Below are 27,245 nucleotides of genomic sequence, written 5' to 3'. Positions count from 1 at the left end.
TAGAGAAAGCCTTAGGTGATAGCATTATCAAGATATTTCGTTACGTTGACGATTACCTGATTTTCTGCAATAGGGAAGAATTCGCTTCCGCTGCTACCTCAGTAAGTGAGCAATTTAAACTTTATAGGGGAGGATTAAAGTTTACCAAAGAATTTCCTCAGCGACGCATAAGTCAGTTTCTTGACATTTCCTTGATCTTCGAACAAAATCATGTTTGTTGGCAGTACTCCCCAAGATCTTCGAAGCCGTTGCTGAACTTTCAATCCAAGCATTTCAAAGCAGTAAAAAACGGAATTGCCATGTCGTGCCTTAAGTCATCCCTCACCAGATCCTGCATGCACAAAATGAGTGCCAGTTTTAATGCGCAGGTCCGGCGCCTATTAGAAGCAGGTTATCCTAGTGTAGCAGTGGCCACTATGGCTGAGCGCCTAAAGAAGTCGGTTTCGAGAGGGACGGATGTAATTACAGAAAGCAGTAATAGCAAAAAAACAGTAGTGGCTATTCCGTATATTCATTCAGTGTCACACAGGCTTAAAAAGTTGCATGTAGATATGATGTTAATGTTGCTTTCACTGCTCCCAGTAAGCCAGGTAAGATATGCGCTGCCGTACAGAGAAAAAAGGAGCGGGTAAAAGGCAAAATACGAACAGATATTTGTCCAGTGAAGCGCAATAAGAACAACAGTTTTACTGACTGTCGTATGGGTGTGGTTTATAAAATTCCCCTTAGCTGTGGCCAGTTCTACGTAGGGCAAACAGGATTCTGTATCAATCAGAGGCTAATTGAACATAAAAGGTTGTTAACCGGTGGATCGCCTTCTAATCTTTCGCTACATTGCCGAGATTATAACTAACTGCACGCCAGAGTTAGATGAATGTGCAATATTGTACAGACATAAGAATGAAGATACGCGTCTTATGGTAGAGGCATGGCATACCTATAATGGTGGAGGTGCGTGTGTGAGTCAGCCTTTGATTACTTTACATAAGGAAGAGATTAAGTGCCTTAACAGTTATCTCTTACGTAGACCGGCACGTGTACCTGACTGACACGTGGTGTTACCATTCCTGAGCTTGCTCAGATGAATTTTGTGTCTTCTTTCTTTTTTCGCCTCAATGCTCCCTTCAGTTGATAGTCGGCGTTCGTGTTGTCCACTTCTCTACTCTTGTGCCCTGTCTGCACGCCTCACTTCCTTTTTGCATAATGAATCCTTACCAACTAGCTCAGCTTTCTGTCGGTATAAACATACTGCGTCCCGTGGCAATAGCCCCTTCCCACGCTTGTTATGCTTCACTGCAATACTTTTGCGAACCGACATTATGCAACGCAGCTGCCTTTCCAAGCTTCTAAGCCAATCGCAAGGACCACAAAGGCAGAGTCCGTGCCATTGCTGACAGCAGCGAATTCTTTCAATAAAAAACACGGCATCCAACGGCAAGAAGCTTCATAGCGAACGTCGAAGCAGCTAGGCCTAACATTGCCGTCGTGGTGGCTACAGCTGCCAGCGAATCTGCGTGGTTCGAGGCGGCAAGGTAATCAAAATGGCAGCAGTGGTGGATTTAATTAATGCCGTTTCGGACGTGCTGTCATGGCGGAACCTCCGGAATATCTGACGGCGAGTCAATGAAGAGTTCTTATGTCTGAAATTTCAGACGTTCTGATACATTGACTCTATGGGGTACGTGGTGGTGCCGCGAATCGTCTTTGACGACAGGGCGTCAAAGACGATTAATTTTTGTGTGTTACTTGAGCCAGCATTACCTTGACTTTCGACCCTTTCAATAAAATTACAGCTAATTTTCCCTGGTAGAAGCACAAATTCCCTAAGTTGTCCCTGAGTTTTTCCAGGCTACTCAAAATCCCTGAGAATTCCCGGTTTTCTCGGTTGGTAGATACCGTGTTTCTTATAAGTGACAACAAAAATGTCAGATTTGCAAATTTTTACTGATTACTTATTCAAGGACTTCTTTTCTTGCGACTCAAGTATTGGATACTAATTGTCTACAACTTTATGGTGTGAAATAATGTGTTAAAACACTGTGTATGACAACAAAGAAAAAATAATTCTCAATCCCTGAAAAATCAGTTTTCCTGTGGTCACAGAAGAGTTAAGAAGTCTTCAGGCTGCCGCTGAAGCAAAATGCGATAAAATTGTTAATGCAGAGCATTCTTTGACTCCTTTTAAGCACTTTGCAGTAGGTATGCAGGAAGATTCCTCATATTAGACTTCTGTAACAAAAATAAATGCATGACTGACAATGGAATCGAACCTCTGCCTTCAAGCACAGCAGCCCAATGCTCTAATCACTAGGCGATGATCGCACGCATACTGCTCTCACGCCAAATTCAACTAGCTCTTTGAGACGTTTCACGCGTGCATCACATTCCAATTTGTCGTCTTCTTTCCTCATGACACCTGGTGCTTTGAGATGCCATCTTAGACTATGCAGTCTTTGGCATTGTCCCACATTCCCCACTACTTTCCTCAATGCTACATAAAAACTGTACAAATGCCATCGTCAATTTACTATAGACCACATGATACATAGAATTACGTAACACTTACTCGCAGATCGCATCACCATCTTTGTATCTCGCTCAAACTCATTAAATACCTATGCAGAACCTAGCAATCGGCATGTCATGTGAACTTGCATCGAACGGATGCAGTAAGAGTCATGCTGTTTTTGTCATATGATCATCATCATTGCCATCTTGCTGCTGTCATCAGATATATGCTCACGCTACATACACAACAGCTTTAGTTATTTAAATGTGTTTTTCCACTTGGTAATGCTTTGCAGAACACTAAACAACGCTGGATAGCCAGCTACCTGCAAAATGTTTTACATTGCATTGATTCCCTCAGTGCCTAAGATCTGTGCAAATAGTTTTTTCTCATAAATGTATTTCACATGCTCCTTCGTAATCCTTCCATGATTTCATTCAGATGAGACTCGTAAGAGAACTGACGGTGTATGTCAGAGCCACATCCGAGCAGCAGCTGCAGCTGTTCCTGGTGGTAGCCACAGCCCCAACTGAGCACCGAGTGGCCTCCACAGCCCTGGAGCAGTCCTGCTGTGGCACCTGCTTGCTGGGGCAGCAAGAAGAGGCGGCCCAGAAGGGGGCCACAGCTGCCTGCCTGGCGCTGCTGCACCAATGTAAGTGGCCGCGACAGCTGCTCGCAGTCGCCCTGCCGCAGCTCCACCACGTGCGCTGCTCTCCTCAGGAGCCCCAGGCAGCGTCTCTGGCTTGCACTGCATAGGGCATGTCTCCTCAGCCAGGGCTGCCACAACACATGCACAGTACCACCCACCACTGATGCATGGCCTGGACCTTAAAGCGTGCTTCAGCTGGGTCACTGAGAGCTGGCAGTGGCTCGAGGCAGCGCAACCGTGTGGCACCCATGAGCAGCACATCGGGTGACAGCACCTGGAGCGGCGTGCCAGCCTCGCCCAGTGGCTGCCAGGTGCCTTGTGAGAACCAGTCGGGCCAGCTGCACATGTGCCCTGCTGGCATGGGGGGCGACCACAGGCGCAACGTGCGTGATCCCTCGGTGGCACCACTCAGGGCGTCGCACGTGGCATCCCCCGACTGGGCCAGTTGCCAGCCACCATTGGCCTGCTCGTAAGCGAAGCAGCGCAGCCGATCAGCATCCGTCTTGGCTGCTGCATGCACCAGCCGGCCAACCAGGTAGCGCACCGAGCCCTCTTTCCACGATGCCAGGCATGTCAGCTGCTCCTCTGCATGAGGTGACAGCCTGCAGTCTAGCAAAACCCAGCTCAAACCAACTCACCTCTGCTCTCAGAGCCAAGCACGCTGGCACAGGCCTGGAAGCGCAGCAGCAGCCGGCTGGGCTCTGTACACGATTCCAGACTTGAGGGGGGGTTAGCACAATCGCCACCACCTTGGTTGTAGCTGAACAGGAGTGGGCCCTGCATGGGGCATTCCTGCTCACTGCCATTGAGCCGGAAGAGTGAATACAGGCTAGCGTCACCCGCAAACTCTGCACAGACAGCTGCGTGTGAGGTCTGGTGCGAGCAAGGCGTTTCCTTGTACTGCAGCACATTCGCGTGCTTTGCACTGATGCCCAAGCAGCGCACACAGCCAGTCTCAGACAGAAGAAACTTGCTTTCGCGGCCCTCCAGGCACCGGCCCCGTGTAGATATATGGGTGCGGTTGATGCGCACAGGCTCCCGTGCTCCTTGCAAGAACCACTCACCCCACCAGGCCGCTGGAAAGTCGCAGCCATTTGCTTGGCGCACTGCAAGTGGTGGAACACACACACGTCTAAGGTATCGATTTCATGATATGGAGACAGCATCTACACCTTGTGCTTTTCAGCTCCATAAACATGCAGCCCCCTGCACCAAAGGGCCCTCTGGTGCTTTAGCAAGTATTGCAAGACAGTTACTGGACGAGACAGCTACTGCACAAGACAGTTGCTGCACTGCAAGAAGACACACGTACACACAACTTTTTATTTTTCATGTGCTCTCATTTGATATATGAAGGCCTCTGCACTTACTGTTTATTTAGAGAAAAATTGCAGGGCATTTGTTATTAAAGAAGGGTTTTCTTAAACTTTTTCGAGTGCACATGAATGCAATTTTCCAGCTCGTTATTTTCACGGCCTTTGCGATTCCTTAATGGAAACTGGATGTGACAGCTCAGATGACAAGATTAAATGCCATGACATCATCCTACAGCAGTGTCTCTGCATTGATGAGCTATGTGGGTGTATCCTGCATTCAAAATAGTTCAAGATATTTATGCCTAGACAAAGGTGGTGGCATAGTGGCTATGGCATTGCGCCTAAGCCCAAGGGCAAGGGATCAAATCCTGGCCACGGTGGCTGCATTTCGATGGAGCGAAATGCAAAAATGTTCATGTACTGTGCATTGAGTGCACATTAAGGAGAGTCAGATAGCTCTCAGTGATATGACTTTCTATAAAAAGCATAGTATAATATATCTTACAATCAAAGTAGATGACCCCAGAAATTATGCACCTGATTAGGGCCTCTTAGGGCAAATCAAATGTGCCAAGATAACACGACCTAAATTCAAATGTATGCCAGAGAAGAAGCCAGTTCTATTACACAATTTGACAGGAAGCTGATGAATATTTGCATGTATACAACATTTTTGCATAAGAGGACCCTGCAGAGCAAAGTACCTTGTGCATCACATTGGGAACATCCTGCAACAATAATTTTTTGAAAATGTTAGAAGAGCAGTAGGATGCTTTCTTTCCCATTCTTGTTTTTCCAAGCAAAGTGGAAACTATGATACACAGGCAGTGATGGCATTGCTTCACCCAGCGTTGCATCACGGTGCGTCATGGATGGCCAAATCGTGTTGATAATTAACAAATTTTGTAATCTGAATACCATGATTTGATTTCAGTGTTTATTTTAACACTGAGAGTGATAATGACACTCCTGGGGTCATGTTCTTAGATGGTCACTTTCGGCAATATCACTTTCAGAGCGTGCTTACCGGCTGGTTGAGCAGAAACAGATGAGCTGGTTAGCTGTTGAGCACTACATCACGTGAAATAGTATCGGTGAAAGTGATCATCTGAGAATACGTACCCTCTGAATTACGCCTATGAATTATATGTATCTTGTTTTTAGTACCTCTGTATCTCGTCTTTATTACTGTTGCATACAAAATTAGTAGTCAGGTACTCGGTTTTGGCCACAGTAATAAACATTACAATTTAATTCAATGGTCTTGTGACATTTATATAGAAGGAACAGACCATGAATTCAGCACAGGAAAAGATACATCAAGGCAAACAAAGGTGCAGGCATGAATGTGCTAACCAATTCACAATGCACAGTTATCAACAGTAACATCGATAATTTTTCCAACTTTGTGGTGAACAAATACTGTTTGTAATAGTTGGGATGTTGTTTAACTTGTTTCTATTAAAATAAAGTATCAGAAAGAGAATACAGAACAATTTATCACTCCATTTAAGCACTTCCAGCTCACAGCAAGTGCAAGTTCATGTTGATGTTAACTGCATGGTCAGTGTTGGTCTTAAGGTTTCTTTTGCAAGGACCATGAATCACCCTTGTCACATTGTGGGCTGCAAACCTAGCAGTTGGTGACATGTTAAGCTGCTACAGTGCATCAGGCTGTCTGTATCTGATTGGCGCCAGGATCTATGCATCTGCAGCCGTCACTGAACACTGGAGGATTACTACCACAATAGGGAGGTTTAGCATGTCCAGTATTCCGGTAAACGCAGGTGGACTGAGCATTTTGCCGGATGGCTGTAAGCAGCCTGCAGGGTGCAGTCACCTGATGGCACAAAGCTCAACCAGAGAAACAGAGAGCTAATATAGCGGTAACAAAGTGTATTCTACTTTGCTGCTGGTTTAAATTTTCGGCGGTAGTGTAAGTGTGAACACATTGTCTGTTCAAATGTTTAAAATGTTTTACACTTGGTTACAGTAATATTAGCTCTGTGTTTGGCTGGCTAAGCTCAGTAGCACCAGATGGCTATACCTTTCAGATCACTCATGTTTACAATAAATCCTCCTTTTATCAAAGCAGTAGTAGCATGGACAGGCTTTAGTTTAAGCCATCGCCCATCCATCAAAACTCGCAGCTCGCCTGCATTTAGTGAAATACCGTACAAACTAAGCACTGTGACGGAACACTCGCAGCACCCGCTGCTTGGATAGCTTTTGCTTGAGATTGAAGGTCAGGCAGCTAGCGGAGAAGTTGGAGAGGCTTGGCGTGCTAGCCCCAGACACTGGAAGTGAATGTCACGACGTCACATTATGACGCAGAGCCAGTGAAGGCATAGCTTAGCCTCAATCACTCGACAAACGAATTGAGGAGAAAAAGCATGGCTAGGGTAACTTGTAATTGTCTGTAGCTTTCCTAATATGTGATGCTTCACTTAAATTGCGGCACAAATGTTTTACTCAAGCTATACCCTACACGTCTACAAAATTTGTCCGACCTGTTTCGCGGAGCCTTTGCCATATTTCTATAGCATTTTTCTCCACGTGAAGGTCTTTAATAATCTACTGACGCCATAAAAATGTGTGTGATCACAGATGTCACACAAAAATCTTTAGTGCACGTAGCTACAGAAAAATTAAGTCCTGAGGGCATACAATGACCCAGGCTAATGGAAGTCCCACTGTGAACTCAAAATTAAGATGCTGTAGCAGATAAATTGTACAGGTGAAAGCGGTGTTAGTGTTGGAGATGCTTGATTCGATTGCTTGCAGATGCTGCTTTTTTCTTTTTTTTATAAATGAGTGTTTTTTATTAGTTAGGCAGCTTGTTGTCCAGTTAACTGCCACTGGCATTTAAAAAGCTGTAAACACTTTACACACACTGTGTCACTATTCTAGGGCGCTTTTACAAATGTTGACATAGCTATTGTGACAAGTATGGCTGCTTTTCTGTTTTCCAAATGCTTGCTACAGCTGTACGAAATATTTGTGTATTGTAAAAGAAAGGAAATGCACAACAAGGAACAGGGGTCATATTTTCTAACAATGTTTTTCATTTTTTAATATTTCTTCTTGCTCCTCGTCATTTCTTTGTTGATTAGTGTCTGTAAATAAATGAGAGTCCCCTACCATTGCTATTATCAGACGCTATCAGGCACTCAGTGGGATAGATGAGTATTGGAGGGAAAGAAGGCTGCAAAATAAGGCTTTAAGATTATTTCGTTGCAGTGGTAGTCACGGCAAGTTGTTGAATTAAATACACAGTTTGGAAGCCACATAATTCATTTCAAGTCATTGCTGTGAACCCACATTAACATGTAGCACAAGTTAAACCCCAGCATTTGAGGCAAAAGAGGCAAACATTTAGGAGGCAAAAGCTTGCTGTGTGCTTAATGGCAAAAAAAAGGGGGGGGGGGAACACCTTAAATTTCTAGATGCTCTCGGACCTACCTCAGCTGATATTTTACAGAACCATGCCAAATACAGTGACTGCAATTACTAACAAATGTAGTCCTACCTTTTAGTTTACTGTGCTTTTTTCCAGAAACGATCGATATCTCATATTTTTTGTTCCTATATGCCATACAGCAATCCAGCAATTTGCTGCTAGCTGCGGAAACAGATTCTCTATGGGCTTGGGATGTTCGAGATACCACTTTGAGAGTGCTAAACAATCTTGGTTAACCGCCATTGAAGTTTCCTTTAGATCCACACTGTGGGAGTTCCTTCAGTTTGCTGGGCACAGCCAATGCTGTGCCTCCAGCTCCAGGCTCAATCGCCAGTGCAAGGCAATGCCCAAATGTCCTCAATGTCTCTTCAAAGTGTCCTCAATGCTCCGGTCTTGGGACATTCACATGCTTTGCCATCTTGCGTGGCTTGCTGAGTGGCTCTGCCTTCCACCCTAGCAGTAGTCGCAAACGCTAGTGCGTCATATTGTGTGTGCCCGAACCATCGCTGGCCAGAGTCAGTGGTGGAAAGGTAGTGTTTGTGAACACATCTCGGCCTGTGTGTACGAAACACTGTTCGACGCTGCGCAGCACGTGCCTTCCTCCCTAATTGGGGGCAGCAAATGCTGAGTGTGCTTCTTGCATTTAGCTCTTTCCATACCATGCCCATTGGGCATCGTTAGTCCGCCAACAATTGTTTGAAACACCGTTTTTGAGACTTTCCACGCCACTCATGGACACACTGCGTTATTGGACGTGAAGGAGGAGAACTATTTTTTTGTTTGTGTAGCGAGAGAGAAGCTTCTGGGAGAGGCCGACCCGACGAAATGATGACCAAAGAAGCACCCAAGCACATGGGGCGAACTTAACATCGCGGTGGCACCGGTCGTAATGCTCCAGGCTTTTTTTTCTTATTCTCGGTATTTCTGTTCGCAGTTCGCTTTTTTTCCACCAGGCATTATATTTTTATATTATATTATATTTTTCGCTATCGTCAAAGGGGAAAGCAAAAATGGCCACCAATGAAAAATTTGAGCAGGATGCGTTGTTGGGCAAGTTGGTTCATTGTAATTGGGAACAGTGGTTGCGCTTACTAGACAATCACATGAAAGAAGCGCCTGTCCTGTCTTCTTTCATGTGATTGTCTAGTAAGCGCAACCACTGTTCCCAATTACAATGAAAAATTTGGATATTTTTGGTGACAGTGCCTATTAGATGGCAATACACTTTGTACACCATAATCTTTGTTACATTATTTTCTTTGTAGATACAAGCGTGTCTATACAAACGTTTTTCAGTTTTGTCCCACAATCTTTATTCTAGCGATATACCTTTTTTATGACATACATCTCGCTAATCGAACTTTGTGCGTGAAAAGAGCACTCATTCTAGCTCTTGTTTATGCATTACATAAAATATTGAGCGCAGTAGTTCCTTCAGAAAAAAAGAAGATCTGGCATAACCTACAAAAAACACCTATTTTCCCCATGGTAAGGAAAGAGTTAAATGCAGTGTGGCATTTTGAATAGTGTTCATAGTGTTCTAGGCAATAAATGCATTAACTGTCCGGACATTTTGTGCTCCTTGGAGCGAGAGAGCTCTGTATGTATGGTAAGAGCCAGCCAGGCCTTTCAGCTCAGTGCTTGAACTTGCGGTGGGTCTATCACTGTACACTGTCACGTCGTGAAGCCCCCTCTCTGGATGATTTACCGACACCGTGCAGAGAGACAAAAAATGAGCCCACATTTTTCCACCCATCTTGGGGCCCGATAGCAACTTCCACAGGGGCACTTTGAAAACAAGACTATGTATGTGAAGGAGACTAAGCCTACTATACAAACAAGAAAAAATACAGGCAGTGAACGAAAGGCAGGAAGAAAGCGCATGCATCTTTAGACGTGTGTACAAGTGGAGCAACTGTGGCACGCTGGCCTCTATGCAGCATGTCCCAAAAGAAAAAGGCACTTGCTTGCAGAGGCAGAAAGCAGGAGTAAAGCGTTTCTTTTACCAGAAAAGCCTGGAAATGCAAGGGCGACTTCCCACTGGTGGTTGTCACTTCTTGAGGGGGTAGCGATGTGGCGGCCCAAAGCAGTCGGAAACACCGGGTGCGCTCTGCTTTTCGGATCGAGATGGCTGGGCTGCAGCGCCGGCTCATCTGCCCGGCTGATGTTGCTAAGTGCATGGGTGTGTTTGAGCACTATGTCACCAGCCTCAAAGCAGACGTCACAGTGGCTTTTGTCATACTGAGCCTTCTGCTTGGCTCAGGCAGCTCCCAAGCTGTTCTTGTTCTAGAGAAAGCTCAGGCAAACCAGGTGCGAAGCTGCACTGCATATGAGGTAAGGTCTCCTGGTGCATATCAACCCCTGCTTAGGGCTGCACAACAATGGTTAGCAGATTCACCAGTTGCCAGCCGTAAATGATGATAGCATGAAACAGTTTTCTGACATCAAAATGACAAATGCAAGTGTGTTCACATGGTCTCCACAATCCTTCTGGCTCTTTGCAAAGGCCATGAGCATCGACTTAACGTATGAGTAAAACGTCGGATGAGGTTGGACGGGGTTGCTAGGGTGACACGAGTTATTGCTTGATCTGAAGGAATGTACACATCTCGCGAAACATCCGGAAAGTGAAATAAGATGTGTTGTCAGTAACCAGACGCCCTGGAAATCCAAAGTACTAAACTCCATCAATTTGTCAAACACTGCCCGGCCCATCACCTTACAAAGTGGAAAAAGTTCCACCCACTTCGTAACAACCACTACCAAAACATGCTGAGAGCGTTGCTTACTCTTTAGGACTAGTCCCGTTAAGTCACAGGAAGCAAACTTCCAAGGCCGCTGACAGTCAGTTGGCTTCATTAAACCTGGCAGACAGTCACCACAAGATTTCACCATCTGACAGATGCGTCAAATCCGGCAATGACTGAAAAACTTTCTACATCATACCAGGGCCAGGTTACAGTGGCAGCTGAGTCTTGCAAAGACCTTTGAGCCACTCAGGTGTCCAGCCAGTGGTTCATCATGAGCAGAACGCAAAATGCGCATTTCAGATTTTTCAGTATCTCCACCTTAAATGGGTCAATAAACTCCTCCTCGGTAGCGATATATCTCATCACGAGCCCATTGTAGTCCAGCAGTTAGGAATCTTTGGGACTACCAGCAACACAAGCTGGCTCAGGTTCTACTGGGCTCGTTGCAACTTCAGCAACGTTATGGCACTCCGTATCTGCTACTCTGCGTCGTCATTGTACGTAACTGTAGAGGGATACATGGTGCGCTCACTCTTTTTGCCTTCTTGTCTTTGAGGCCTGCCGCATAAATGTTGGGAAAGTGGGGGGTGTGTGACCTCAGGAGCGTCACTTGGGGGGGAGGTGACAGCATGGTTTGGACGCCTCAGACAATGGTTTCCCTGTGCCTGGATCTCGTGCAAGCCCTAAGTACGCGTGCCACGGGTGTCTTGTGTGTGCACTAGAGCACTGCATAGGCTCAGGCGTGTAAAGAGCTGCCACTTAGTATACATTACTTATGAAGTTCTTTTTTTTTTTTCTACACAGAATGAACATTGTTTCCCCGTAAGGAAAAATAGATTATACAAAAACTACCCTTCAAACTCTTTCCCTGTTACCGCTTCTTGCGATTGCAGTATTACCACTCTCGGTAGTATTGTTTTAGTGCTAACGCAAGGGGTGTCTCTATCTACTTGTGCGTTTATTTTATGCTCTGTGCTCATGAATTCGACTGTTTGCTTGCTTGCTTGTTTGCTTGTTTGTTTGTTTGTGTGTGTGTGTGTGTGTGTGTGTGTGTGTAAAGAAGCCAGCAAACAATGACACCAAGGACAACATTGAGGAAATTACTCATACTTACTAATTGAAGCTAAACATTTCGACAGAATTGCCTGTCTGGTTGGGAAATTGATTAGAACTTGAGACTGACTCCAACCAAATAACTGAATTTTATTAGCCCGACGTTTCGGAGCCCATTCGGCTCCTTCTTCAGGGGGTTGTTCTTCGGGGGGTGGCGGTGTGCCTCTTTTAAAGCGTCTTTTTTGAAGAAAGGAGAGGGGGGGGAACACGGGAGGTGGGGAGACACTCCACAGACGGAAAGGTGGGGGGGAATTAAAGAAATGATAAATTAATGGAAATGAAAGTGGATGAAGAAAACAATTTGCTGCAGGTGGGGAACAGCCCCTCATTTTCGCATTACGTGTGCGATGCTATACCTATTGAGCTACTGCGGCACTGTTTCCCCATCCATTTTCTTGGGTATTTATATTTAACTACTAGCACTAACCCTGGGACCCTGTTAGCCAGCGCCATCACTCACAAACCTTGGCGGCGGATATGGAACATCCTTTCTGCCACAGGCATGCATATATATATATATATATATATATATATATATATATACACATTAAAAACAGAAAAAAGATGAACGTTATGGCAGATGTTTTTACTGAAGTTTCGGCCCGGAGGACCGGCCTTCATTGGAGTGAATGCAAGTGCAGTCGTGTCACAGTTATATCTCTGGACACCAGACACTTATCACTTTATCCTACACAAACATGCGCATAATCAAGCCCGAGTCAAACAAAATGCAAAGCGGGTACATTGTGAAAAAATTTAAAAACAGCCGGGCAGTTCTAGAAAACACAGCAGATAGGAAATGTCACCACATGTAATCACGTAATCATGTGGTGCTAAAGAAGCACAAGCTGCACACGACAAAAAATGAAGGCTAGCGCTATATTATGCACTGCAGCAGAAAGCAGCATTTCAAAACGCACATGCAGACAGATTTAACAATGCACACATGGACAACAACCGGTATATCATGCATTATCAACCCAAAACTTTTTATTGTCTCAAAATTGCAATAGTCACGCCTGTAGCATCAGTCATCGTGCGACCCGTGCAGCTTATGCCATAGCCATAGCTGCCAACTACCGCGCACAAATCGAAACTTTCCCAACATAGAAAAACCTCGTACAAGAGGGCACCGTGACCACATGCACTACTAAAAATATATATATAAACTGGTCAATCTGAATTAGTGATGCATGTTAGTTTTCCTATGTTTTTGTTAATACCACAAGAAATAGCGTTGAACTTGTATATCAAATACGATTTGCAGACTAAACAATCGGAGTGGGAAGGAAAACCAGATTCCAGTATGGTCACTCTAATACTGTCGAAAGAGTGTCCAGTGGTACATAACTGTTTTGACAGCAGAAGGTGTGAGAAATGGTTTGTGCGAGAACTATGATTATTAAATCGGATTCTAAACGGCCTTTCTGTTTGACCAATATATTTTATGTGGCACGTACCACACTCAAGCAGATAAATGGCATTCAATGTGTCACACTTGAAGCTGCCTTTGATGCAGAGCGCGAAGTTTGAAGCAGAGCTTTCTGCTGTTATTGTAGTTAGCATAGGTGGGCATACATTGCAGTGTGACTAGCTGCATGGACTACAACCTGCAGGTACACTGGCACCAATTTTACAATAGGTTATCAAATCGCGAATGTTTTTTTAGCATCAGTACACTACTTGCGGTGCCTTTGGAAAAATTGTTCCGAGTCTTTCTCTTTGGCCTAGAATATTTTGGTGCCATTTGAGAGTGGCGGAAACATTCGGAAGTGACACCGAGTGCATCAAAATACAGTTAGTTGCAGGAGCGGTCACCACCGGCTTTGACTTCACAAGAATATCTTCCCTTTTCAGGTTACTGGCACATTTTATTGTGTCATCAATAATTTTCTTAGGGTACTGGTGGTCCACGAGTGTATGCTTTCAGTCTGTGCAGTTAGCATCAAAATCTTTTTGTTCAGAGCATATACACCTAAAACAGTGTGCCTGGCTATAGGGGATTGCAAGGACCTAGGACGGCCAAACAATTGGACATCCTGGGTTCCCTAGCTTGTGAATTTTCGGTAATACGTAAAAGCAACCTGCTACTGGACTGAGTGACATTAGAGACCGGAACCGTGTTTTTGTCCATCAACTTTTGTTGACACAGCTCCAGCAGCATTTCTTCAACCTTGACCGTTAAGGCACTAGGTAGATCATTGGGAAGAGTTTGATAAAACGCAGATAACTGTCTATTCGCTTCATTGATATAGTCCAGGCGGTTCTTTACTCTGTTCACTCCTCCTTTATTGGCTGGTTTGATAACGTCTTGGCGTGAGCTTAACTGATCCAAGAAGACGCTGGTTTCATTTCGAGATAGGTTGTGAAAAAAGGGCGCATGCACTTTATAGGTGTTAAGAATATCCCTCTGAACTGCTTGGATATATGAATCTAAGTATTTGTCTCGCTCTCGCTGGGGAGTACAATGTTTTTGAGAGGGAAGTATATTACGAGTACCGTTTTCACATGATCGTCCATGAAATTCCCAAGTAACCTCAAATTTCACGCAAAATTATCAGTCTTTCAATAGCTGGAATTCACTGAAACCACCAATCGCTGGACAAAAACTTAATCCTTTTGAAAATACAGGAATTTCTACTGACAACAAAGACGCATTCGAAAGGTTTACGATATTGCTATTCTGCGGCGACGCATTATTCTCGGAATGAAGTTCCTGGTACTCCGAGTTTCCTGTAGGTGGCGAATGCTGTCGTGTTGCATACATTAGGGGAGTTCTTACAAGAAATAGCGCCCCTCTATATTCGGCGGGCGCACTGTCGGGAACATTTTCGCATAACAGCTTTCTAGATTTTGTTTTTCTCAGTGCTTCTGTTTTTTGTGCCTGATAATGTGCTAGAGAAGTTTTGTCCAGGGAAGAAAGGAAACATATCGCTTTCTTTATTAAAACACGTTGAACTACAGTCTTGCCAATCGGTAGAAGAAGGGACGCACTTCTATAGCACAGAAAACGGAGGTGGTCAGCCAACAGGCTAACACGCTCGAAGCTAGGGTGGAGGCCATCCACAACCGATACTTGGTACTTTATCAGCTTTTGCTTGCTATTCACCATTGCTATTCCTTTGACATCAGCGTTTCCTCCTTAAAAACTGCATCCGCATTATCCCCCTTATCGCTCCGTCGTCGCATTGCCAGCCTAGCTTTATTTCACAAACTCTTTCATAGCCATATGCGCATCCCACCTTATATCCTTCCTCCTACACGCATATCTCACCGCACCAGCCATCAGCTACAGGTTGCCCGTCCACGCGCACGCACTGTCACGTTTTCAAATTCTTTTTTTCTTCGCACAGCTGCAGACTGGAACGGCCTTCCTAACGACGTTGCTGTCATTATGTGCCCATCCAAGTTCACCGAAAATGTAAAAAACTTCCTGTTATTGTGACTATGTATTTTTATTCTTGCCACCCCTTATGTAACGCTCCATTTATTGGAGCCTTTAAGGTAATAAAATGAAATGAAATGAAATATATAACCTTAACCTTTTTTATCTTGCTGCAACAAATTATTAATCGTGAACCTCTTTTAAAAATTTGTGTAATCATTATTGTTGGCAACGTGAAGTGTGGACAAGAGCAATAAAGAGAATGCCCTGGGCTTGCTTCTATCCGCTTTTTCACGCTAGTTGTACACTTTGTCCTAAAAAATCCGCTTTTTCACGTTAGTTGTACACTTTGTCCTAAAAAGTCTTCCTTTACTGTTTTATTGTCACTGTTCTCTTATTGTAATGACTTTTCATGTATCACATAAGCAACATTTCATTTCCATTCTGGGGTATTACATGCTAGAACCACCATAACATTACAAGGCACACCGTAGTGGGGACCAGATTAATTTTGACCACCTAGAATTCCTTAACATGCACCTAAATCTAAGTACATGTAGTACACACCCCCATCGAAATGAGGCCCATCGTGGTAGGGAATCAAACCCACATCCTAGAGCTTAGCTGAGCTACAGCTAAGCTACCGCCATGGCTAAAGCAACATTTCAATGCATGTACACACTGGATTTTCCATCTGATCGGCCATTACAAAGGGCAAGGCATCAACGATAATCATCATCAACAACAAATTGCCTTCAGCGTGCTCTGCCAGGCCTGGTCATGTACACGCAGGCCCTGGCTAAGCTTAGTAATGAACGCCCAGCCTGAGCTTGGTCATGTGCACCAGGGCCGGGTTCAGGATTAGTATAACGGGCCCGGGCCAAAAAATTAGGCCTTTGCAGTGCTCTAGTGTGCGCGTGCAAACGACGAACACTGTCTCTACCAAGCATTGCGACCCTTTATCCTCTGCCTCCCATTTCTTCCCGCTTCTTGGAAGTGAGTGCCATCTTTGCAGCTCCTACTAGCGCTGCTGCTGCCAATGTCCCTAGAGCACCTCAGCCCAACACGGCCTGAGAGCTTCGGGACTGAGTGGGAAGGCTCTGGGACATTTTGTTTGTTTTATTTTCTAGGAAGAGGGCTTCTGTGTGTGTGTGTGTGTGTGTGTGTGTGTGTGTGTGTGTGTGTGTGTGTGTGTGTGTGTGTGTGTGTAGCCGGACATTACATTTAATTTAGCAGTCTTTTTGGGCACTGCTTTTTGTATAGCTCCCACTTTGAGTTACAGTTAAACCTCGATATAACGAACTTTAATATAACAAAATTCCCATTATATTGCAGTACTTAACCTATAGTCCATAGAACACAGTGTATCTACAACCTCAATATAACGAAATGTGGTACGGGATTTCAATAAAACGAAATGCACTGCCGCAGCAAAATAATACCGAGATAATAAACGGAAACTTCCGCGGACGCAGGTGGTCAAAGGATTTAATTACATGCGGCTCTTCGCAAACGCACCTCTCAGATCGCGCACCGCGCAGCAAGAGCGACCGCCAAGTGGAGCCGCAGAATGTTCCGTATAAAGTTCAACTGCGATAAGACCCTATCGCGCCCCGCGCGCTGTGTGATTTAGGTGCGAAAGTGTGCGAGGGAGAAACAAGATAGTGCATTCACGAGTGCCGCCTTCCCGCGCGAGCAAAGGGAAAGAGGGTAGGGGAGCTCGCTCGCGGTAACGCGATCAAGCGCGCGAGCGGGCGTGGTGGAGGGGGCACGAGTTGGCGCACGTTTTGGCCTCGGCTGCGCATGACTAAGCGCGATTGAGCGCCGTGCACCCTGCTTAATCTGCCGCGTGTTCAACGAGTGGCCGTGCCGAGACGGCGCGGCATCATGTTAGCTGTCTTCCCGTGCGTTTAGTATTGGAGGTTGCGTAGTCTTGAGTTTCGGTAACTCGTTGGAGCGAGAGGCAGACGGAGCATTCGCTCCCCACTGCCGGCGCTTTTCATGATAGCGTTGTCCCAGTGCGGGTGACGCTATCATCTGCTTGGGCGGATTGCGCGCGTGAGCGTGGCTGGATCCGATGAATTACCGCCGATGTGAAGATATCAACGTACCTGGCATGAAATCGTATCATTCGTCACCGACACTCAAATTAAACAAGATGAATTGTTTTCTCATTCAAATTTGCTTTTTTGGATAATTCAGAAAATTCTGCGGCCCCTTCCCGTGTAAGAAAAATCGATCGGCAAATGTACTTGCATAAAAAGTCGAATTTCAATATAACGAAATTTCGATGTAATGAAGCAAATTGCCGAGTTTACGAAGTTATATCGAAGTTTAACTGTATTTGTTTTTACGCGATTTCTTTATTTATTTCTTTATTTATTTATTTATTTATTTATTTATTGCAGGAAGGTTAGCCTGTGTCTGATGCTTGCTGATAAGCGCGAAGTTTCCTTTGTATCACATGCCACCAGCTTATTTCTCAGCCGGTAGGGATGCTTAAGGGAAGAGGGATATGGTACAAGTCATTCCTTCGGTTGTTGCTGTGCCTCCGGCTCCGGGCTCATTTGCCAGTGCGAGGAAACCCCCCAAACTCCTGTCCCTCAGCCCCGTCCTGTTTTCCTGAGCGCCAGGCCCCGACGTGTCGTGCTACGCGGCCTTCTGATTTGGTCGTGATGTAGGGGAGAAGCTTTGACTGGCTAGCGTGGTCATAGCATGCAGGGAGTCAAGCAGCAGGAAGGACAAGTGCTGGTCACAAGAGGCAGGCGGCAAGATATGTGTGCAACCATGCCTTTGTACCCTCAGCGCTTCAGCCTTGAAACATTGACATTCTTTGCCAGGTTGTGTGGCTTGCTGAGTGGCTCTGCCTTCCGCCCTTGCAGTAGTTGTAGGTTCTTGGTGCGTTACATTCTGTGTGTCTGACCAAAGTTTGTGGTGGCGGACAGGTAGTGTCTGCAAACACACCTTGGCCCGAGTGTACGAACCCTTGTTTACCATGGTGCAGCACCTGCCTTCCATCTGCCATCGGGGGCTGCAGACGCTGAGTGTGCTCTGTGTGTTTAAGTGTAGTGTTGCATTTTATGGCATTGTGTTCTAGGCGATAAATGCATTAACTCTCCTGGACATGTTGTGTACCTGGGGGGAGAGAGCTCCATACGGCAAGAGCTAGCCAGGCCTCTCGGCTCAGTGCTCGAGCCTGCGGTAGGTCTAACGCTGCGCACTGCCATGTAGTGTCATGAAGACCTCTTTTGGGGCAATTTGCCAACACTGTGCAGGGAGACGTAGAGTGAGCCCATAACACTTAGTGCTAAAGTTTAGACGCATGGGTTATGCTTGACATCATCTGCTGAACAGTGAACAACTTAGACCCTAATTGCGTTTACTATAGTTCCTGATACAAGAGTTCAAATTTGATGCAAATTGCTCAAATGGCTACGCAGGGTTGTTTAGTTGTTCACATAGCCAATATCATTGTCACTTTTAAGAGTATTTCTCGAAGCTTACACTGGACGTTGGAACATTGGCTGAATTAAAAACATCGGGGAGTAAAGAGGCTGTGATTACAGTGAAATCTTGAGATAGAGATTTGTTTCCGACTAACTCCCCTTGTGGCAGACACAGTGAGGTGCTATCACGTTGTCCTACCAAGAATGTCACACTGTCAAAACCTCCAATGAAACAGCTCAAAGCCAATAATGTTTTACAAAGCAGAATAACGAAGATTGACTGAATGAAATCTTAATCAGTAAGACTCCATTGCAGAGTTGTTTGATAACTATTATTTGCTGTGAAATTTTTGTCTTGCTCAATATATAACTAAACTGAAAATGCAGAATCGGCGCATCTGCAATAGGTAGTTAACAAATATGCTCTATTCAAAAAGAAATAAATGGGCTTCAAGCAAAAGTGCTATAAAATAAAATTTGGGACAAGAATTCAGATTTTTGTAGCAAATTACTGTTGTCATTTTTATAAACATAAGAATGTTGCTCCTTTATGGTAATGTGCACATTGTCTTAGATTTTTAAAAGTAAAATAATGTATGCATGACAATATTACATCATCGCCAAGCACACTGAGAAAACGACAGTTAAATATAATTTCTACTGAGTGGTTATCGACCTGGTTCTCAACCGGTTCGAGTAGAGGTGTCAGAAGTGTTCTTCAAGTGGGGGTGCTCAAAACATTTGTGGAGGCGCAAGTTTTAGCTGGCTTCCCTGTGGCATGCAAGTTCACATCTCATCAACTTCTTATTACCACTATGCTATGCCTGAAAACAGAAGAAAATAAAACATAAAAAGAGTAAAACAATGGTTCAGCAAAAACAAAAAAGTATGATCTTACTAATGAGTGTAATTTGGATGGAAAACAAGGCACAATGATTCAGAAAGAAAAATGGGTCTTTCTGGGAACTTTATTTTTTAAGTTATAGAATAATTGAACATAAAGCATAGATGCGCATTCACACTCTTTACGCCCTTTATTACCGTGTTTGTTGGACAACCACTTGATATCCCCTGTATAATTACAACTTCATAATATTTCTGTTTTCTCCAAAAGCCAGGATAACAAACCATCTGTACATAAAACATTTTTGTGTAGGGACCAGAAGCGTCTAACTTCTGAATAAGACCTGTTTCATATACAGTCAAGAACAGCTTAGTCCCATGTACATAGAAGTAATATTTACTGCATGCAGAAGGCAGTAAAAGCTACAAAGGATGACAGACGGAGAAGTAAGAAAAGAGGCTTAAAAACAAAAGCAGCAACTGTAATATAAAATCTCTAATATTTGAAAGAATGCAGAATACATACTCCTATCTGAAGTTTCATATGTCAGCAGGCGTACAAACATGAAAGGTCCTCTTTGTAATTATCAGTAGAAAGAAAAATATCTTGTAGTTTCACCCAAGAGGTGACGCATCAATTGCGATAGTAAATTATGAGACAGTTATACAAAGTAAAGATAGTAGTTTTAACGACCATATATACTTGCAAGCATTTGCTTACTAAATAAATTAACAAGCATGGTGTCACGCGTGCGCACAGGGAAACATGAACACATCTCACTCAGTGACTGTGGACACTCACTGTCAAAACGCTGGTGTGAGGAAGAGCAGCAGCAGCAGCAGTGAGTGAATTGCCCTTCATTTTTGCCTCTCTCTTCTATGCAAACGAAGTGGCATAAACTCTGCACACATGAGCACTTGGTGCACCTAGACTCTGTACCTACTGCAGAACGCTTTTGAGATAGAGCCTGCACGACCACACTCAGCCGCTGCTGAAGTAGAACGCCTACCCCCACACCTTGTGCGTGATGGACAGCGGTGCGCTTCCTTCCCTCCTTGCATGTGCAAGAGTGAGCCACAGTCTTTCTCGGCGCACCCTTGCACACTTTCACTCGCACGCATAGGATACGGCATGCGGCCGCAATATTATCGCACTTCGACCTTATATGGAACATGATGGTGAAAATGCGCCTGGCGTGTCTGTAGAATTGAATAAAAATAATGTAATGTAGTGTCATGATCTAGCATAAGCAGAAAATTGCTTCGTGTTCAGGCCCTCTGGCGATGAATTTGTTTATAATGCTTTTGAAAAACAACTTTCCAATTTTCTGTCGGTGAGCAAATGCTGAGCACGCAGCTGCAGAAGATTTTTAACATGAGTCTGTGTAATTTGGCTGCATAAGTAGATCTTATTTACTCGCCTCAGCATGTTAAAAAAGCACTCCCTCGAAGCCGTTGCTGTAGGTACTGTTAAGAGGTGCTCCACAGCCCTGATCACCTGTTCTCAGAAATTTATTAACTGTTCTTAAGAATTTCTTAGTTTGAGACTTGGCCTTTAGTGCTGTTGCGACATCTTCTACAAAGTCATGTTCATGCCGGAGAGATCCTTTGGCAGAAGCGCAAGTAGTGTCATTAAATTGTTCAAGTCAACATCACTGTTGTAGATACCAAGCACATCTATTAGCTCCTCCACTGTGAATCGCCATCTACTGGCACTATCAGTAAGCATTGATTCCAGTTTCACCAACATGTCCATCCCAGGTTGGTCAAACCGATGCTTTAATTCAGGTGACACTAAGTCAATTGCTGCAAAAAACTATTTTCTGAGGTTGGCCTTCTCACCACGCACTATAGGAGCAGTAACAGTTCTCATCTATACAAATAAAGCAGGTGTTATTACAATTCTTGTCCTAGGTGTCCTTTGTTCCAGTCCAAGCTTAACGGCAGCGTCTTTCGAATGTTCTCATATTCTGAGCTCCAACATTACATGACACAGCTTTGCAGCTGCTTGCTTTGTTTCAGATGCACAACCTTCGGGAGCGACCTGGAAAGTAGTTCACAAGACCTGAACACCTCCACTGATAAGGACACATTGACATCACATATTTGGGGTGGATGCTGGGTCTGTCCTGCATAAGGATAACAGTAACTGAAGGCTGAGGAAAGAGGGAGCTCAAACCCGACCTACCTCCCCGCCTCCAAAGCCCCTGGGTTCGAGTCATAGTTTCTATTCAAGAGCTGAAGGTGAACCAACGTATCTGTACCACAACCCAAGCCAAACTGTATTTCAGTTCAACACCCTGTCTCGGGGCCTTGTATCGCACTACGCTGGGACAGCTTGCCTTTGGGATTTTGATAACAAGAATGCAAGTATTCAAGTTTCATTGCTTTGATAGGGTTGTATATTGATAAATAATGTGGTCACAAGGATGAGGGGAGGGGGAGGAGGTTGCCTGGTGAGGCTTTGTGCCAGAAAGTATGACAGGAAGCAGTTGTTCACTATGTTGAGTAGATTCATGTTTCACAACGGATAAATGTGCACTTATTTTTGTCTCAATCCTTGGGCAAAAAGAATCTTTTCAATTTGTCACTGGTCTAATATTTTTCATAGTATAGAAATATTAGTTACAGACATTGAATTCGCTCTGTAAATATGAAACTAATGAAAACCTAGCACTAGCAACAAGAAAGATAATTTGCAGCTACAGTGACCACCACGTCAAATGAGAGGATTCGCTCTTGCAACCTGACAAGAAGGTAGAAAAAGCTTTCCCGGAAACATGAGAAGTTACGAAACTGCTTTGATGTAGAGGTGACGTCTGTCACTTGTTCCGTAAGAACAATATTCTAAGCTGTATTTTTGCAATAGTTATATTTTTCTTGTGCCCTCCCTACCGAACTCATGGAAAAGCCACTCTTTGAGTGTTAAAATTTTAGTTTAAAAAGAAAGGCTGTGCTTGCAAGCATCACATATTATGTTAAGAGAACTTTGTTTTGTATACTTCTTTTCATCTCGGTGCTCGTTTTGCTTAACCCTTTACGTCTCGTGGATGAGCAAGGCACGTCTACACATTAAGCACATCGGCTACCGTGGACGAGCTAGGCTGGTCCATGCTAAACAGTGCCAATTTATTTCAGCAAAGAAAATCTGAGCGCCTCGTTATGTTTTGCAGCCACAGAGGGCTCTCCAAAAAATTTCAAATTTCAGCAGAACCGTTTGCAACAAGAAAAATGCAGGAACGCCCTGCACAGTAGCACATGAGAAATAACTGCTGTGGCCCACCCGTGCTGCAGTGAACGCGTTGAAAGGTTACGATTTTTCTAGGTCTGATGCCCAATCGGTCAACAAATATGCACAACTACACATATAGTCATGTAGCACATATAGCTGCTACATATATTCCTAGAACAGTCCAGCCTCTTTGCCTTTTCTTAAAGGTTGCTTTCCAGGCTGATATTTAATTTCCTCAATGAGTCATCAATGTTCACTGAGCATCTGAAGACCTGATCAGTATACATTAGGCATATCCATTAGACATCTGCAATTTAGCTAACACTAAATACATATTCGTACTGCACAATACGAAATCACTTTAGCAGGATGATTTGCTGGGTGAACTGGTATTCCTTCTTGAAGTAATCGCCCCAAGAACATTGATGCACAGCACACAAGTGTTCATGTACATTTTCGTCATTTTGTGGCTCTATCTGGCAGTCATGGCTTGCTATTACTTATGCTATGGTGCGAATGAGCAGTGCTGGACAAGTCTGCACAATGATAAGGGGAGAATTGTTAGACTGATAAAAGTTACTACCATGTTTAGTAGCACAATGGGAGGCCATAAATAGATGCACCCACAGCTCAGCATTTAGCGGCTTCATTTTTTAGCAGAGGCAAAGAAAATTAAAAATAAAGTGCTTTAATGGCACAGAAGTGCAGTATTCTCAAAAGGCTTGATGTCGCCACTGTTTCATGGTCAAAACAGCGACATGTCGTAAAGTCATAAAGGGCACTTAATTGCTGGTGTGTGAACTCCACACAAAACATGTGCCACTAAGGCATGATTACAATGTATTATCAAAGAATACACAGTGTATAGGAAGATTCCATTGGCATTTAGAGCAGTCATTTGCAGTGCCCCATTGCCCTGGAGGGCTCCAGTACAGTTTACAGGAATACAGAATGCAGTATAGGTTGCATTTGTCAAAGCTGTCATTTGCCTGCAGATGTTTCGGGGAACATAAAGAACATTCATTTATACATTGATGTGCAGTACATAAGTATGGCACATCACAGCTATCATATAGCTCTTGTGTAGCTCTCTTTATACAGTCTCATACTAATAAGTACACATGAAACTGTTGATAGAAAGTGGAAACAGCCAATGAAACTTTGTCCTGTGCAGTGATCGTCCATGCAGTGTACTTTAAATGTGAGCCAGACCAACAGTGCCTCATAATAAGAGTGCTGGGTCTAAAGCATACACCAAATTGACATCGGTGTTTAATTCAGCTATCTATGGCCCACTGCCTCGAGAAGTCTCTTCTCTGCAGTGCTTTAGGTTGAGCCTTGTATGTTTTGTGGGGCCATTTTTCCACTCCCAAGTTTAGCAGCTATAATACGAAGCCGAAGTGATAAGCAGTAACCACCACACGATATCCTCGTTTTATTTGGAATATGATTTAACTTAATAAAGATGCAGCTAGCACACAGGTACAAAGCACACTGTTTTGAGAGGTTGGTTAGTAATTGAACGTTATTCACAATTATTCGGTTCTTGTAGTCGGTTCACTTTCTCACGACGCACTCCAGCTGCATTGATACTTCGTTCCCTCTTTTGGACATGCTGGCTACAGTAAAAGCAGCACGATCGCCTGCGCTCGGGATTCATTTAGTTACTGTACAACGCGCACAAATAGCCACCGTACGCGTCGATTCGGACGAATGCAAGGCGAAGAAAATCTAAGTAGCTGCTTTGAACACGCGTCCCCTTCCACTGCAACCAAAAAGCGCCCACTCCGCGAGTACGACTCGGTGACCCACCGATGTGCACCGCCAGCAGCAGGAGTAGCAGCGGGAGCCGAGCTCGGGCACACCCGGCTGCAGCCATGCCGCGGCCGGTCGATGACGGGGACGTCGGTCGTCAGCACCGCCACCGTGGCGCCATGGCTCACCGCCGCCCTGATGCCGCCGACTGCCCGGAACAACGCTGTGTCGCCTCCAGCATGAGTTCCTCGCGCGCGGGGACCACCACCACCGTAGTGTAGTATCTGCAGTGCAGCAGCAACACGAGCCGATCGGCTGCATCAATCAGCCGTTCACCGCCATGGCCGCCCGCCTGTGCACTGCCCATTTTGATTGTTATTGCCCCGGCCATCCCTTGTACCCTTGTCCAGCGTTTTGCGGACGGCTCCGCCCCCGATGCACGCGCGCACCGCGGAGCCAGCGGAGCCCCGCCTGGCTTTCTAAAGCCGCACGATCGCATTCACTGCTCGCGGGTTTTGAAAAAATGTGGGTTCGTGTGGTTTGAGAAGTCGGCAATGTGTACTCTACGGTGAGGGTGAAGCTCCAGCTGTGATTAACGTTCCTTGAAACAAGGAGTGAAATTATGTGCCTCGTTTTGTCAAAATGTGCTGTCAAGGCGTCGCATTAATTCTTTATCAAGTGACTACGTTTCAGCGCCCAGCAAATGTTTCATGTATGCGCGACGCGAATGGTGTAGAACATTGTGGAAGACATGCGGGCACCAGTGATTACTTTGGAACATTCGATGACTGAGTATAAAAGCCGACGCGCTTCACCGGCTAATCAGATTTTCGACTATCGCCGACTGTGTTCGTAGCTATCGCGGTTTTTTGAGCGCATGCCTGTTTTTGAGGGCACAGGTTCGCCCAACAAAACGCTAGTTTCGTCATTCCCAGTTTTGCTGCTTTCTTCACCGTCACTACTACGTGACATATCTAGCTGGTGGAGGTGCTGGGTAGTAGTGACTGTGAAGGAGGCAGCAAAACTGGAATGACGAAACTGCCCCAAGAGCACGGACTTATGCCTGATACGACCAGGAAGACAGTGCCCGTGGCCAACTCAACAACAGTGGCAACCCCAGCGTCACCCGTCGTAATTCAACAACCCAGAGAGCCCCCTACCTTCCGTGGAGCTACGTCGGAGGATCCGGAAACCTGACACGAAACCTTCGAAAAGATCTCGACCTTCAACAACTGGACCTCTGAGGATAAGCTACGACATGTGTACTTCTTGGAAGATGCCCCGAGGACTTGGTTCGAGAACCAGGAGTGCACCCTTACAACGTGGGACCTGTTCCGCAGTAATTTCCTGAGGACGTTCACGAGCGTTGTCCGAAAAGCCAGTACCAAAGTTCTGCTGGAAACCCGAGGGCAACTACCCACAGAGACCATCGCCATCTTCACGGAAAGGATGACCTGTCTTTCCGGCACGCCGACCCGGAAATGTCCGAAAAGAAGTGCGTTTCTTGATGAGAGGCGTAAGCGTAAAGCGAGAACCTTTCGATCGCTGGACTTATCTGCAACCCACTGAAGACCGTAGCTGAGTTCTTGGCAGAGCGAACGACGATTGAGAAAACTCTAGAAATGCGCACTAGGCAATATAACCGCCATGTGCTCACGCCACAGTGCGCCATCCAAGCACTAGGCTCCGGTTGACCTCCAAGAGACCATCAAGGCCATTGTGCGCGAACTGAGCAAGATGTTTCCGTCGTCGCAGCGTTAGGTGTCCTCAATCACTGACATCGTCAAGGACGAACTGCGACGATCACTGGGCGTTTCCGAAGTGCAGCCCGAATCGCTGCTTCCCGTTCCAGAAGCGATGACTTAGCCGTCACCCGGTCGTCGTCAAGATCCCCCTCCGCGACCGCGCCAGGGCCCTGTAACGCCGCAATTCCGTCGTCCACCGCCGCCGCCGCCAGGACGCCCGCCCGCTCGTCGCCGAGCGTAGCCACCCGAGGAAGACGGACATTTGGCGCACCCCCGACCACCTCCCGCTCTGCTGTCACTGCGGGGAAGCCGGACATATGTCTACCGCCGATGCCCATACCGCGATATGGGACTACGAGGGTTCGCCGTCAACCCTCCGCGCCCGCAGCAAGGTGAACGCCCTCACGATATCGCCGTCTACCTCACCGCTAGTCAGTGGAGTCCTCGACGACCCTCCCGTTCGCCATCACCAGGCCGCTGCCTGTCGCCGCAGAGCCGTCCATGCACTGGCCCAGCCCGGGGCCGCTCTGCGAGTCCATATCCGCAAAACTAAAAGCAGCAACCGATCGAGGTGCGGTTGGTGTTCGTCGAATTGACGAAGATCCTCCGCCGCCGACGAAGACGCCGGAAATCCTCTCTAGACGACATTTCAACGAGACGCCGCCATCCCGACGAAGTCTGGAAGCAAAGAATACGCCGACGAAAGGCGACCTGACGACGCCACGTACCAGCCACAGGTCAGCGCGACGCAGCCGTGATCTGACACCAAGACCAGGGGCGTAGCCGGGAGTGGGGAGGGCTTATGGGGCTTCAGCCCCCGCCCCCCCCCCCCCCCCCCCGAATTTTTTTCGTGTTGTCCATACACCGCTGACCAAAGCAACCCCCGGCGCCGGAAATCGCGCTGGATTTGATCTAGAATGTCTTTTTCACGCTCGAAAAAACATTTCACCGTGCACATTGCGAAATCGGGCTGGATTTCGTGGCAACGCCCATGCACCGGGAGTCACATAACGCAAGCAGCCCCATCCGAGCACAAAGTTTC

At 45.6% G+C, this 27,245-nt stretch overlaps 1 protein-coding gene across 1 annotated transcript in view; it reads right to left on the bottom strand.

Moving 5' to 3' along the window:
* Positions 1-26,999, bottom strand: part of LOC135909206 (uncharacterized) — a 41,073-nt gene extending 14,074 nt beyond the window's left edge. The window contains exons 1-4 of the mRNA XM_065441066.2: positions 24,516-26,999; positions 3,797-4,264; positions 3,317-3,743; positions 2,974-3,257 (exon numbers count right to left, since the gene is read on the bottom strand). Of these exons, the coding sequence (XP_065297138.1) occupies positions 2,974-3,257; positions 3,317-3,743; positions 3,797-4,264; positions 24,516-24,582 (1,246 nt within the window). The 5' untranslated portion in view covers positions 24,583-26,999. The remainder of the gene's footprint in view (positions 1-2,973; positions 3,258-3,316; positions 3,744-3,796; positions 4,265-24,515) is intronic.
* Between the last annotated feature and the right edge of the window lie 246 nt (positions 27,000-27,245).

This window comes from Dermacentor albipictus, chromosome 9 (genome assembly GCF_038994185.2).
Source record: "Dermacentor albipictus isolate Rhodes 1998 colony chromosome 9, USDA_Dalb.pri_finalv2, whole genome shotgun sequence".
Lineage (NCBI taxonomy): Eukaryota > Metazoa > Arthropoda > Arachnida > Ixodida > Ixodidae > Dermacentor > Dermacentor albipictus.
The sequence above is the reverse complement of the archived record's forward strand: the minus strand, read 5'-3'. Positions and strand labels throughout refer to the sequence as shown.